Below are 14,873 nucleotides of genomic sequence, written 5' to 3'. Positions count from 1 at the left end.
AGACAAGGCCATACGTGTCATTGTGTACGTTTCATACCTCATTAGCTGGGTCTGGTTTTGAGCCTTCTTGCTGCTACTGATGACCTGGAGGTGCTGCAGGCGATGTCCCAGCTGCTCACAGGTTGAGAGTTTGCTCCACAGGAAGGACAAAGGCCAAAACTTTAACACCCTGCAGAAACACAACAGGAACGTCCCCTTTGGCTTCTGCCTGCATACTATTTGTACAAACTCTACACAAAACATTTAGTGTAAAGTGAAGGTTATGTAACAGAAACAGCACAGACACTGAGTACAATGTCAACATCCACTTCAGGCTCAGAGGGGAGGGAATACTCACATACTGTTTTTAATGTTTGACTGAGAAGAAAAGTACTAAACGATGCTCGTGTTGCCACACAATGCACAAAAGAAGAACAATTGTGATTTGTGAAGTCCAAAATGACACCATGGGATACAGGTCTGTCAAAGAGTGCCCAGCAGCAGTGCAGTGACACAAAGTACCACAGCTGTTTTGGGGAATAAACTCTGATGTTGACAAAACCGGGATCACTTCTTTCCTGTCCACAATGGTCATTTCACTCATTAAAGGTCTAGAAACCTATCTCCACTTTCAGTTACTTCTTTCACCTACTCACTTTTACAGCGTTGGCACATTCCTTCAGTTTACATTCCTTCCAAATCCTAGGATTCTGCATCCCTCCTGAAATTGTACAGCTGTTTGGACCATTAGTGAGCGAAGCCTGAAGATTTCCATCAACTTGTGCATGCCTCCCCTGATCCCTATGGGAGGAACTCAGCCTGCAGTGTGGCAGCAAAGGGTGTTCAGGATCAGCCTCTGCTTGATTTTAAACAAATTGCAGCACTATGGCTGCTTCCAAATCCTGCTTGGTTCACTGTGGCTGCTATCCCCTTCCTCTCCCCACTCTCCTGAACCCTTTTGACCACACTTTATGCAAGGCTCCTCAGTTTAACAAACACAGTGCTGAAGAACTCTCGCCCCTCCCCATTCAACTTGCAGACATACCGATTCCAAAATGCATGCAGCATACTGTGAATCATTATTTTTAGTTGGAGAGTTACTCAGCTCTCCATCACAGCCACCCACCTTAGAGGTAAATGAATGTGCTGCTGTTCAGCTGACTTGCCAGGACACTGGATCTAAAGTGACGGAGAAAAGAGCTCCGTACAGGAGAGATACAGCGTGGACACCTGTGCTGCCCACCTCAAAGACCTTTGCAGACTCTCTGAGACAGTGAACACTCTCCCTTCCCTTCCCTTCCCTTCCCTTCCCTTCCCTTCCCTTCCCTTCCCTTCCCTTCCCTTCCCTTCCCTTCCCTTCCCTTCCCTTCCCTTCCCTTCCCTTCCCTTCCCTTCCCTTCCCTTCCCTTCCCTTCCCTTCCCTTCCCTTCCCTTCCCTTCCCTTCCCTTCCCTTCCCTTCCCTTCCCTTCCCTTCCCTTCCCTTCCCTTCCCTTCCCTTCCCTTCCCTCCCCTTTTCCCTTAGCCCAGTGGCTCCAAGTCCTGGTCTGGAAAACCTCTTGTACAGCAGAGAATTGCACTTGAAATAGAAAGCAGAATGGAAAGGGGAAACACTCTGCCTGTTGATGGTGAAAACTACTCCTCAAACCAACGCTGCCAGAGCACCCCAAGTCAGGGGAAAAGCAGTGGCTCTGGGTTCCTGCATGGAACACACTGGGCTGGCCACCTCCCTCCTGCTCCATCAAGGTGCCTCCTACTGCCCATGGCTGCTCCACAGCTCCGGACCAGCAGCAGGGAATTGCATCCCATGAGTTGAGAGAGACACAATGAGGGTCTGGGCCTGTCTGCCTTCATCTCTTTTCCTTCCACTTAAGCAAGCCAACCTCTGTTCCACTTACACTCTTTCTTTGCCAAGTCAGTATGTACACATTCATTTAAATAAAAATACAAACATGCTGCAAAAATTTTGATATAATAGTTGCAAGATGTGCTATGGAAACTCCCACCTGCAACAGTAATGAGAAAGAAAGACAAAAATATTTCTTGTGTGGTTTCCATCCCTATGCATAGCAACTGTGCATCACTGTAGATGCTCCCACCTGTTTGTCACACAATATATGCAGTGATTTTTACAAGCGCAATGGAAAACCAATCAGATACTTAAAATATGAATGATGTACATTTGCTTTATTTAAACAGCAGGAGACCTTTGGGACACTCCCAAAGATAAGGAATTTTAGAAATAAATTAACATATCCTGCAGGAGTAAATCTTGAGTTTCCAATAAATATATATACATGTATATATATTTGTTTCCTAGGGCTGAGTGGATTTTCCAGATATCAGATGAAAAGCAGGCTTTGGAACCCACATCACACACAGACAATACAGCTCCATTAACCAGACCCCCCGGATGTCTTTTTGCTCTTTCCTAGAAACCACAGGAACAAAGCCGCTCTTCTGGGTGAGGTATCAGACAGAGGTCCCAGTGTCACTAAGAGCACTTTTAGAACAAACAAACCAAGCATGGCACGGTGTTTATTACCCACTACAAAGCATCCTGGTGCCCCTAACAGCTCTCTAAGGCCTGCCCGTGGTGGGGAAACTGCACGCTCTGAACGCTGAGCTGCAATGGGCACTTCTCAGCACGAGGTGGTGCTGAAGAAATGCCTTCATTTGAGATTGGAGTGCATTTGGTAAGGATCTCCGATTTCTAATGCTATCACCCCATTTCCCCCAGCACAAATGCACAACAGAGGCCCCTCCACAGCAGCCCCAGGCCTCTGCAGCCTGAACGGACATCACTGAACTTCTCCTGCTCTTCAGATCCAACTGTCCCTTAGGATCACAAACATGTAGGGACGAAGTACTGCAGTAACTGCAGACAGAGAAGGTGTCAGAGCAAAGGGAAGGAGACCTCAGAGCTGAGAACTCATCACTTAGCAGCCTGCAGGAAGGGCCTTCCCCAGGTGAACAGCGACCTGTCCACAAGGCACCTGAAACATGGTGCACCCACGAGCTCATTATCTCTGAGTTAAAGCCTGAATGACACAAACCTTCACGTCAAAACAAGCACCCAGGAAGCGTCACTGAGGAATGGCTCTGTTACCAACTGGTCCCATTTCAGGCCCCTTTCTGCCTCTGCATGCGATGCTCAGAGGGGTGTGGGCAAGAAGCCCTCCTCACCTTCCTCCCCTAGGAAGATCTAACCCCCACAGAAACCAAGGAAACCATCCAAAGCAGCTGCCCTGAAACAAGTGGTGCCTCAAGAAGTATCCCTGATCCAACAGCAACACTACTGCAAAGGGAGGAGGGGACTGGTAGGATGCTTTCACATGCCATCCTTGAACCCACCTTGCACTGCAGATATTGGCACAATTCAGCTGCACTACATACCAAGTGGAAAATGGAACTAAGCTGCATTGAATGACTTAGAAGGTCAAGCAGAATCTCTGTCATAAACCCAGGTACTAATCCGTCCCCTCTAAGAACAATGTTTGAAACCACCAGCAAAATAAGCAAACATCATGCAGGTGCTACAGGTGAATAAACAAAGCAGAAATAAACCTACATCTACGTCCCAAGGTTAAGAACAAACTCAGCACAGGTCTAAGCACAGCGTGCCTTGCATTCTGCCCACCAGTATGTGCAGCTGGCTACTAGCCTAACTGCTGCACGAGCTTCAAACATTTGCACTGAGCTTAGTAAAAGCTGAAATCAGAATAGCTGCTGATAAACAAACTTATCTGGCTTTCTGTGTCCAGCCTGCCAGCCTGCCAGGAATGGGCTCAAACACCCAGGTAATGCTTGGGCTATGGCCTTTTGGAGACCTGTGAGGCTTGGCCTTAAGCTGACAGTAAGTCTGACCCCTGATGGAGACTGAGAGTGAGGACCTAGATGGAAAAGGATCACCCTGCTTGTTAGTAGTAGCTGAATGTAGCACATGCACAGCCAAGAAAAGGACCTTCAGAGCTGACTTCAATCTCCTATGCAACCACAAAGCACTTTCTTCACTTTCACTTACAGCCAAGTGCATGGTCAGTGTCTACCCCAGCAGGCACTGGCGGGTTCTGATGACAACAGGTTTTATTCTGACCCTAAATCTCTTCTAGGAGACTAGTCCAAAAATGGACAGTTTTCCCTTCATGTACCAATGCACACAACCCAACTGCTCAGCAAATCTCTGCACATGAAGAGCTGCACTGTAATTTTTCATGACAGCATCATACAATTAGAAACCTGTTAAAAGAGTCTGCTCCCCATACCCTTAGGCTGCACTTGAGAAGATTTAACCATGAATACAACAGTAGCTGTTATCCAAATCTGATCAATCAAAGTGTCCCCTTGCAGCTTGGAAGCTGATCTCCAGCACCCGCTCTGGCACACTGGCACCTGCCAGGCTGACCAGCCGTGTTATTCAGCATTGGATGCAGAAGCTCCTGCCCTTCAAATCTGCTCAGAATTCCTCTTTAGAGCACGGACTTGCCATACATTAAATTTCAGGCATCCTATTCAGTTTCACTGTTGTCACAATGGGATATAACCAAGGTTGCATGCAGACCAGCACCGCCTGTAACCTGCTATGAGGTCCAAGAGGTGATGGGTTCAGGCATACTATTAAATAATATATTTAGCCACTGTGTTTTTCACAGCAAACAAGGACTGAAGAGTCTCAGCTATCAAGCCATTAAAACCCTCACAGCAGTCTGCCAGCCCATAACAGTTGGAAAACCATTTCAGCTGTTACAAACCTGACACTACCCCTACTCTACATGGGCAACAGCTCACTGCCTCCCCAGAAAACCTCCCCACACCTCCAAGAGCTCAGCGATGTCTGAAGGTTTCAGCCTTGGCTTTCAACAGAGCTCCCCACGCTTTCAGAACAGCTCTGCAGCAGCCTGTTTCAAGCAGGTTTCTCTAGGAGCTCCTCTGACTGCTGTTGCCAGAGGAGCTTGATATGCCACAGGTCTGTATGGGGCCTGTGGATGTGGTGGGACTGGTGTAACACCAGCCCTGCCCACAACATCCATCAGCCTGACCCACAGCCCACCATGGTTAGAGGGTATGAGGGGAGCAGTGCCACACCTGGCATTGCCTTGGCAGGGGCCCTTTCTCCAAGAAGCCACATAGAAGGCAGGCTCACTTGCTACCAGGAGCCCATCCAGGTGTCCTTTTGCACACTGGTGACCTCAGAGAACAGAAAAGTTTGCCTCTTGGCTGTCTCCAAGGTACCTGAAACTACAAGCAGTACCAGGAGATGCAGTGTGACTGGTACTGATGGAAACAAAACAGTTTTAGGAGGAACCTCAGGATGCTCTGCAATGCCTACACATCTCATCTCCCCACAAAATGCAAGCAGACCGATGCTGCACCACTCACCTGCTGTTGCAGACCCCAGAGACAAGTGAAAGCAGGAATGTCAGCAGCATGCAGACAGGCACTGAGGCCTGCTTCATCAGCTCCACGATGATACTTGCTTCAACGCCATCTGACTGCCAGTGGGTCATCTTAATGGGCCCATCATCGTATCTGTCTGTCATGAAGAGCACCTTGCTGTTTGCAACTGTGTTAAAGATGGCAGAGAGCTTGGAGGCATCCTCTGCCCTGTGGTCAGCTGTGTCCAAGGGGGGGTGAAGGTGGGAAAGCATGACTTTGCGCTGGTCATAATATACTAAGATGATTTCTTCTTCTCTATGGTTGTCAGACTGTTTCTGAAGGGTAGAACAGTTCCAGAATTTGCTGTCTCCCTCTTTGCTTATCTGAATCCATGGCTCATGAGAGAATATTGTCCCAAGGTCTTCCAAGAACTCACTCAGACTCTCTTCTTTCTCCTGTTTGCTGTTGTTCCACGAGCCGAGCACAGAAACACTGACCTTAGTCACCTGCTGGACTTCCCTGAGATAGTGCTTCACCTGAACAGGAATAAAGGGGAAATGGACCACAGCAAGGATAACAGCAGAGCTCTGTTCTGAGATCCAGCGGCCGATCAAAATGCCGCTTTCTGCCGAGGAGCAGCACGAAGGAAAGAAGACCTTAAGGACCATGCCAGCAATCCTTGAAGGACAGAACACCTGCCAACAGACACAGACACAAAATTTGGGGTGGTGATTAGATGCATGGAAAATGTGAGCTGGCCAAAGTCACCGGCGAGGAGTTCTCCTTTATCAGCTAGGCATCCAGAGCTGAGCTTGGTAACAAACCCACTGAACAGCCACGGCCACATCACTCATCCCCTCCTCTCACTCCCCTCATCTAGAAACAGACAAGAAGTTTGTTGCAAGCAGACTACAATGACTAACTGATTATAGTTTACAAAGTAGCTTCAATTTATTAGATGCAAGATCCCAAACCAGGAGTGGCATCTCTGCTTTATCAGTGTTCCTTATCTCAAGTATTTTTCTTGATGTCATTAAGAGAATATCCCAATGGCTTTATAAGACTTTTATTAAAAGGAGCTTCAGGGCAGCTGACAATGTCTCTTTAAATAAGGTGAAGGTTTCTAACAGAAATGTAATTGCTGTAAGGAGAGCATTCGCACAGAACAATCGGCATCTGGCACCCGTTGTCCTTTTCTGTCCTTCAGTGCTTTGTTAGAGATGTAAAAACTCCACAGCCCCCGAGGCTGGCTCCTCTGCAAGGGACCCAGTCAGTCGGAAACAGAAACGCAGTGTATTTATAACATGCACAGAGGATGCACAACGTGCAGCTCCCTGTGGTTTTGTTTCTTTCCTTTCTTTTTATACAGGACAATTGATCGAGTAAATCTCAGCACCAGGCAATTTGCAATGGAATGGAGTAGGCAATGGGGCAGCAACAAAGGCAAGTGGTTAAGCTGTTCCCAGGCCCATAGCCTGAAAACACAGCTTAAAGAGGAGCACCTTGAAGTCCACCCCAGTCCATCCCCTCTGTAAGGGTCTTCAGGGGGGTTCTGCTCGTGGCATGCTGCTGAGCACAGTGCCTGCAGGCACCTCGAGCCCATGGGGAGAGCAGCTTTGGGAGCCCACAGTGGGAACAATGTCTCCTCCTTCCTGACTGAGAATAACTGCAGAGAGCATCTTGGAAGAACCTCAAATAATCTGTATTTTTACCAAAGGGCTTCAAGCTGACAGCAGATTGGGAAGTGGAAAAACATATTAAAAGGGTAGCAAACTGGCAGGTGTGACATCCTGAGACTGGGAAGGTGCTGGACACCGGGCATGGAAAGGATGAAGGACCTCCTGTCCAGATGAAAAACAGTGTCACCAAATCCTAGCAATCGTTAGATCTAAACAGACTGACAAACAAGACATCCCACTTATCTTCTCCTTCTATTGACACAGCCAAAATGAGGGTGGATTGGTTTTTTTGGGGGTTGGTTGGTTGTTGTTTTTTTTTTTTTTTTGGAACTACAAGAGGGATAGCATCATAGAATCACAGAACCACTCAGGTTGGAAAAGACCTCAAAGATCATCGAGTCCAACCACGACCTAACCATACTGCCCTCACTCTAACAACCCTCTGCTAAATCAGGGCCCTGAGCACCACATCCATACAGTTTTTAAACACATCCAAGGACAGTGACTCCACCTCCTCCCTGGGAGCCCTTTCCAGTGCTTAATGACCATTTCTGTAAAGAAGTGTTTCCTGATATCCAACCTAAACTTACCCTGGTGCAACTTGAGGCCACTTGCCCTCATTCTGTCACTGTCACCAGTGAGAAGATACCAACCCCACTCTCGCTGTGAGCACCTTTCAGATATTGGAAGAGTGCAATAAGATTTTCCCTCAGCCTCTTTTTCCTCAGACCAGACAGACCCAGTTCCTTCATTCTCTCCTCATAGGGCACACTCTCCAAGCCCTTCACAGACTTGCTGCCCTTCTTTGGACCTGCTCCAGCACCTCAATGTCCTTTCTGTGCTGAAGTGCCCAAAACTGAATGCAGTGCTTGAAGTGAGGCCTCACCAGTGCCAAGTACAGGGGCAGGATGACTTCCCTAGTCCTGCTCACCACCCCACTCCTGAACTCACCACCCCATTCCAGGATGCCACTGGCCTTCTTGGCCACCTAGGCACACTGCTGGCTCATTATCAGCCCACTGTCCATTAGCACACGAAGGTCCATTTCCATCAGGCAGCTTTCCATCTGCTCCTCCCCACGCCTGTAGGATTACCTGGAGTTGCTGTGACCAAAATGCAGGACCCGACACTCGGCCCTCGATCCAGTCTATCCAGGTCCTTCTGTAGTGCCCTTCTCCCCTCAGGCAGCGCTGCCCAGAGCTGTGGGTGCCCCAACCCTGACGGTGTGCATGGCCACAGGCGGCAGCATGAGCCAGAGGGAGGGAGGGCTGGGGGTGGGCACAGCTGTGGGTATAGGCGTACAGGGGAAGGCGCGCTGGGTAAATCCCTGCCCGGGAACCCCGAACTCTTCACGTGGGCGTTAGGGCCGCCAGGCATGGAAATACGGAACACAACGAGAAGGTGAACCCCCCCATCATCCCGGCCCGGCCCGGCCCGACCCGCCCCGCTCCCCGCTCCCCGCTCCCCGCTCCCCGCTCCCGGCCCAACACCGCCTACCGGTCCGCGCCGCCCGCTTCCGGGTGCCGGTTGCCCGGAGACACCGGCTGCGCGCCGCGCCAAGCCCGGCCGGCCCCGCGCCCCGCGCCCCGCGTTCCGCACGCACTGCAGTTCCCCCTCCAAACCTCTTTCTGCCGTCAGGACCCGCTGCGTTTCCAGGCTCTCACCCCGCAGCGCTGCCCTTCGCCGACCCGAGGCGTCCTCTCAGGGCTGGGAGCCGTGCGGTGTAACCCGCAGCTGACGAGGCACTGATAAGCAGCGCCAGCGCTCAGCACTGATATCTCTTGTGGCCACAGTGCTCGGCTCCAGGTGCCTCATGGTGCCTGGCATCCTCCCCCTGCACCCTCCTTGAGTCCCCATCCTGCTGACCAAACGCGATGGGAGGGGGTTATCCCACACATTCCAGTGCTTGGGATCAGGGACAAGCTCCTTTGTCAGCACCGAGGGCAGAATGGTGCAGCACCAGCAGCCAGCACGGCCAGGCTGAGCGCCCTGGGAGCCCGGAGGTATCAGCTGCAGCCTTGGAGCTGTGGGGCAGCCTGTCCTGCCACGATGGAGCGGGAGAGGAAAACACCCTTCCCTCCTCCACCACACCCTGCCCGCTCTCTGCTGATAGCGACGTGGCTCCGGCTCCTGAACCGAGCAGCCTCAAAGTTGTGCGAGCAACGGGATGCACGCATAGGCAACCCAACTCCGTGCAGTAGTGGCTGCTTCCCTGTAGAGGTCAGGAATGCAGCATGGAATTTGTTACCTTTCTTTTAATGTTCTCCTGAAGGGTATCGCAAACCCAGCTCTGTCCTGGCCTTGCCCCTCTGGCTGTGCTCTGCCTTGGATATCAGGGAGGCAGAAGCGTGGCCACACAGAATGGGTGTGTGCGGAAGAGAAGTAATTATGTCACTGAAAAGACGCACAGGAGGATGGCGATAAGTTTCCAAGACACTAACGCACCATCATTTTTTATAGAACCAGAGAGCGTTCCAAGTTGGAAGGAACCCACGAGGACCATGGAGACCAACCTCTGGCTCCACACAGAACCACCCAAACCCAAACCCGATGTCTGAGAGCAATGCCCCAATGCTCTGCGAGCTCTGGCAGCCCTGGGGCCATGCGCATTGCCCTGGGGAGCCTGTTTCATGCCTACTGCCCCATCTCAGTCCTTCAGCTACTTTGGTGGATCCAAGAAGCGTGGAGCTGCACCTCTGTTGCTCTGGTCCTTGCTTCTGCCATCTGGAAAAGCTGGATGGCAACAACGTGGTTGAGTGTGGGAACAATGCCTGGTTGTGGGAGCACCTTTCTTTGTGACCCACCAGCCAACCCAAAGCTCAGCAGGGTTGTGGTGGAACTGGCCCCACTCTGGAGGTTGTCACAAGGTGCCCAAGGGCTGGCGGGGCCTCATGTGGTACTTGAAGACTTTGACACAGTTCTCACCTGTGTCTGCCACAAAGAGGTGCCCAAAGGGTGAGCAGGCCACACCAGTCGGCCTTCGCAGCCCTGTGGACACCAGGCAGACAGGAGCCCCGCTCTCCGGGAACAAGTGGACAGTGCGGTGCTGCTCGTCTGCCACCACCACACTGCCTTCTGTGTCAGTGCACACCCCTGCTGGGTTGCCAAACTGGTGTCCGTATTTGGTGCTGAGTGAGCAAAGGAGTTTATGACTGCTCATGAACACCTTGACATCGCCGCACTCCTCACTCACCACAAAGCCTCCGTTGGGAGCTGGACTGATGTAGCGAGGTCCCTGCAGGTTGGGGACTGAGTGGATGTTCAGTGTCTTGAAGGCATGATCCAGTGCAAAGCTGTAGACTTGGCCTTGGGCATAGTCTGCTACTAAGATCTTGCCCATGGAGTCAACTCCAATACCCCTGGGGGAGCCAACCTTCCCAATCTTTATCCATTCTCCCTTGGAGGGGCTGCTGTGAGGATTGAAGACCCAGACAGCCCCATTTATCATGTCAGCTACGGCCACCATTCCTGCCCGAGTCACAGTCACATCCTCTGGCAAGAAACTGTCACCTTCCCTCCCCGTTTGCCAGCAGGGCAGAGACTTCAGCACTTGGCCTGTGCTGCTAAGCTCGTGCACCCAGGGAGCACCCTCAGCTGTCACATAGACAGAGCCATTCTGAGAGCAATGGATTCCACTTACACACCCATAACGGCTGCCAGTGGGGTTGCGGATCTGCTGGACCAGCTCATCCTGACGATAGTGGAGGAGGTTCTTAATATTGTCCAGGTCTCTACACAGGCTTTTGGTCTTGTCTGCCAGCTGGTGGACTTGGAGCTGTGTCACCATGCCCATGCCCCGCTGGCTACTCAGCAGCGGGCTAGCCGTCTGGAGAGTGGTGCTTGACTTCAGCTGGAGGGTGTAGAGGGCTTTCAGAAGCTTCTCCTTCTGCTGGTTGGTCTCCAGAGTGGAGTCCATGATGAGACTTTCATCCCTGTTTAGAGTAAGTGGTAGGACTGTCAGTACCCTGCCTGGTGCCATCTCTGGGGATATGCTCTGAGCTCAAGTGCTTGTGGTCTACCCAGGGCCAAGGTGTTGGTGCTAGGCTGGATTCACTCCAATGCAGCAGAGGCCAGCTTGTATCCCTGCAAACTAATGATGTGCTCAAAATATAAACAATGACAATGGCATAAAAATTGAAGAGGAGAAATACTGTATCTCCAAGCAAAACAGTGTGTGGGCTTCAGTGACAGTTTGAGTGACAGAGCTGTCCTGAGGGTTTATGCAGACAGGATTACACAGGACAGCCCTGTGTGTGAGCTCCACTTCTCTAGTTCTTGAGATCGGTGGCTTCTCTCAGGTTCTTCCCACTTCTTGACCCTATTTTTCCCTAAGCCACATGTCTCTAAGCCGTGCTCAGTTCCTCCTAGCACTCACTGAGGATAACTCTTCCTCCACTCCTGTGTGGGTCAGATTTCACCCCTGTCCAGGGCGTGTGTTTGATAAGGGCAGCCTCTTTCCATTCAAATGAATGTATTCTGGAAACAACTGATGCCTTGGCAGGAAGAAAATGAAAGTTATTGCTCTGATTCAGCCTACACAAACATTTCATAAACAGGTTACACCTTCTTTCAGGTGTGAGAGCCACCACAGCAACCACCATTTCTCTTTTGCCCACTCTCTGTTTTACAACCACAGATGTGAAGGAACGGATCCTGCAAAACCTGGAGTCCACAGCGCTGCTCTCCAGCAGGCAGGAACTGCTACAAGAAACATGTCCTTATCAGAGATCCCAGAGAGGCAGAAGTTATCCTTGCTTTAAATGTGCTCATCATTGTTATTATAAAGGACATGTTCAGCTGCTGCCAGGGTGCGCTGGGGTCACCTGCAGAACTGAGCAGAGTTCAAATCCAATAAACTGGCTTCCACAGTTGGGCAAAAGTGAGTTACCAGCCAGGGGGTTAACTTGCCAGCCACCACAAGCCCAAAAACAGAAGTATCCACTTTGGTGACCCTGACCCCATCCCCAGCACAGCTTAGTGACTGTGCACAGCCAGGATCCCAGCTCCTACCTCTTGTCTGGCAGTCCTGGGGCTGTCTGTCCTTCCTGGTAGTGCTTCCCTCCTGCTGGCTCTGTCCTGCTCCCTGGCCAGGCTCAGGCTGGTGGGGCTGAGGGTGCTGTGTTGTGTTGTTAGTGATGGATGATTGCCCTTGAGTGTGGGCAAACACAACAGCTTCTTGTGCTGACAACCAGAAGCAGCAAAACAAGGGCTGGTGCACACAGTTTTTATTCCCTGCTGGTCTCATGCCCAGACAGGTGACTTTACTCCAGGATCAGTGGAGGAGAGGCCCCGAAGTGCCCAGGTGCAGTGATAATTAGGGGTTCTTATGCAGAAAGGTCCAGGCAAAGGCAGCAATATGCTGTACCTGAGTGAAGCATCCTTTGGGGGGAGTGGGGTAGAGACACTCTCACACCTTGGGTCAGGGCTCCTAACTTACCTCACTGCTCTTCTCTGGGTCTCTACATGCTCCCAGCCTGGGTCACGTGTGGTTGGGTGCCTCAGTGTCACCGTTTATGGGAGAAGATAGGGATTTTTTGTAGTGCCAGGGCCTGAGGTCTAATGGAGAATCTCTTAGGAAGGAGCCCAGCTCTTGATTTCCACGTCTCTCAACCATGGTTCCCTGCTGCTGTGCAAGGCCGTGTTCAGGACTGGAGGTAGCACTGATTAGTTCAGCTCAAGCAAAGACAGAGAGGAGTAAAAGCAGAACCAGTGAGGTCCCACCTTCAAGGAGCTGCTCAGAGATTCCCCCCCTCCCCAACAGCTCTGGCTTTGCATGGTGGGGGTCTACCCTGGCCAGGAATGAACTCAAGGCATCCACCTTAAATGTGGCCAAGGTTATCCCTTAGGCTTATTAATGTTTGTGTCTGTTCAATACTCAGATGAGCCAAAGATAATTAAGTTTGGATCAGGCTCCCCAAGTCTTTCCATCTTTTGGGATCCTTGGAGGCAGTTGGGCCCTGCTGGTTGTGGGGGTGAAGGATGGGCAGCTGCCTCTGGAGCTCTGGGCTGGGAGCTCCTGATTTAGTGCTTGGGACCCTTCTGGTCCTATCAGTGCATCCCTGAAGCTCACAAGGTCTGGAGGGCTGCTTCAGACCTATTACCAGATAAAATTACAAAATAACCTGACGTGACAAGCACTGAGGCCACTCCATCCAAGTCCCAGCAGGACATAGGCAGCTTCAAAAACCATCTCCCAGGGCAACAGGGTCTGACCTTTTGTTTCACTGTTGTGTGCTCCATCACCAGGATAAACAAACACAGCCTGGCCCTGGGGCTCCTGTTCACCTTTCCAGGACCATGCCTCTGTCACAACCTGTTTCAAAGCTACCCCTGGACCTCAGGAGACACCTGTGTCATGGTACAGCCCGTACCCATGCCAGCTCAGGGAGCTGATGGGTTCAAAGATGGAGGCATGTTCTGTCTGCCCATGCTGTAGATGGACCAGGAGAGGAGAGCTTGGGTGCAGTTCAGCTTTTCCCAGAACATGGCACTGGCAGGCATTAGCAGTGACCTACAACCCTTGGGACTTTTCCTCCCCTTACCCTGGCCTGAGTGCCCACAAGATAAGCTCCGTGCCCAGAAGATGGGGCACAGCACCTGCCTAGCACCATACATGTGAGCTGGGTGGCTTGTCCCATGAGATTTCTACCTACATGTAGAGTTGTAAAAAAAAAAGCCAAACTTACCTAGATCACACCTGCTGGGGATGGTGAGAGGAACAGGGGGACATGGATGGCCATGGTATCTGCTGAGTGTTTCAGTTGCCTTGGGGACATTTGGACTGAAGGCTGAGACTGTTCTCAGACAGACCTGAAGTATGGTAGTGGTGTCTCAGAACTGCCTTGAGAGCATTGGGTGGGAGATCCTAAAACTGCCCTGCCCCTGGCCCCTGGCAAATATGTTCACCCTGTGAGACACCAGTCCCCACTGTCTAACCTGTGGAGAAGATTCTCCAGTGTCTGATCGGGACTGAGCTCCTTTGGCAGAGCAATAGGAAAGCCTCATTCCTCCTCCTGCACTGCCCTTCCCTCCCATGAGGCTCATCAGAGGGTTAGGGAATTAATCCTATTTGGGACATCTAGTTCTCTGCTGAGTCTGACCAAAAGGGCCAAAGGCAGTGCAGACCAGTGGGCAAGAGCAGGAAGCCCCTTCCCTGCAGGAGCAGAGCCATGGGCTATCCCCCTTCCTCCTCTGCTGTGGCAGCCCAGTGCTGGACCATGAGCAGCTCCTAGGGTGGCACCCAGCCCTGGTACCCAGCATCACCTGCATCCCCTGGAGCAGAGGGAGGCCCGAGAGAGGCTCAAGGGAGACCTGCTCTCACTCTCGCTCTTGCTCACACTCTCGCTCTCACTTTTGCTCTTCCAGGCTGCCCTTGGGGACCATGTGCCCCCGAGCCAGACCGCGGCTCTCCTGCATACTCCCAACATCACTTTCAAGTACTTAAACCCTCCCTGCTTCATTCTCTGAGCCTTTTATCCAACTCCAAAGCCAGAGTGGTTCTGCCCTGGGCAAACACGCAGGGAAATAATCTGTTCGCATCCATTTGAGGCAGCCATGAGCTGGGAAAGGAAATCTCCAACTGGAATAATGGATGGGCTGGGGAAAAAATGCAGCAGGGAAATGTTGTAGGGTTTTGTACTCTTTTTTTTTCTCCCACAAAACTGAAGAGGTTGGCTGCCTCCCCTGGCTCACGGTTCAGAAATAAGCTCATAGCCCCCTCCTGCCCAGACAGAGCAGCTCTACTGTAGGTTGTCTCTGCAGCTTCACATATCTGCTCAGCAATCTCCTTGCCGACCTTGGCCCTTCTTTAGTCCATGTTCAGTAACTTTCCACTGCTCTGA

At 51.4% G+C, this 14,873-nt stretch overlaps 1 protein-coding gene across 2 annotated transcripts in view; it reads right to left on the bottom strand.

Moving 5' to 3' along the window:
- Positions 1 to 8,550, bottom strand: part of PIGQ (phosphatidylinositol glycan anchor biosynthesis class Q) — a 30,583-nt gene extending 22,033 nt beyond the window's left edge. Inside the window, exons 1-3 of one of the 2 annotated variants that reach the window (XM_065732583.1) lie at positions 8,530 to 8,550; positions 5,357 to 6,048; positions 38 to 169 (exon numbers count right to left, since the gene is read on the bottom strand). In XM_065732583.1, the coding sequence (XP_065588655.1) occupies positions 38 to 169; positions 5,357 to 6,021 (797 nt within the window). In that variant the 5' untranslated portion in view covers positions 6,022 to 6,048; positions 8,530 to 8,550. Of the gene's footprint in view, positions 1 to 37; positions 170 to 5,356; positions 6,049 to 8,126; positions 8,148 to 8,529 lie in introns of those variants that run through there. The other variant, XM_065732584.1, reaches the window with a different exon arrangement.
- Between the last annotated feature and the right edge of the window lie 6,323 nt (positions 8,551 to 14,873).

The sequence above is a fragment of the Cyrtonyx montezumae genome, unplaced genomic scaffold (genome assembly GCF_038088225.1).
Source record: "Cyrtonyx montezumae isolate F1298 unplaced genomic scaffold, pur_monq_1.0 scaffold_16, whole genome shotgun sequence".
NCBI lineage: Eukaryota > Metazoa > Chordata > Aves > Galliformes > Odontophoridae > Cyrtonyx > Cyrtonyx montezumae.
Note: the sequence above shows the minus strand (reverse complement) of the source record. Positions and strands in the feature narration are given on the sequence as shown.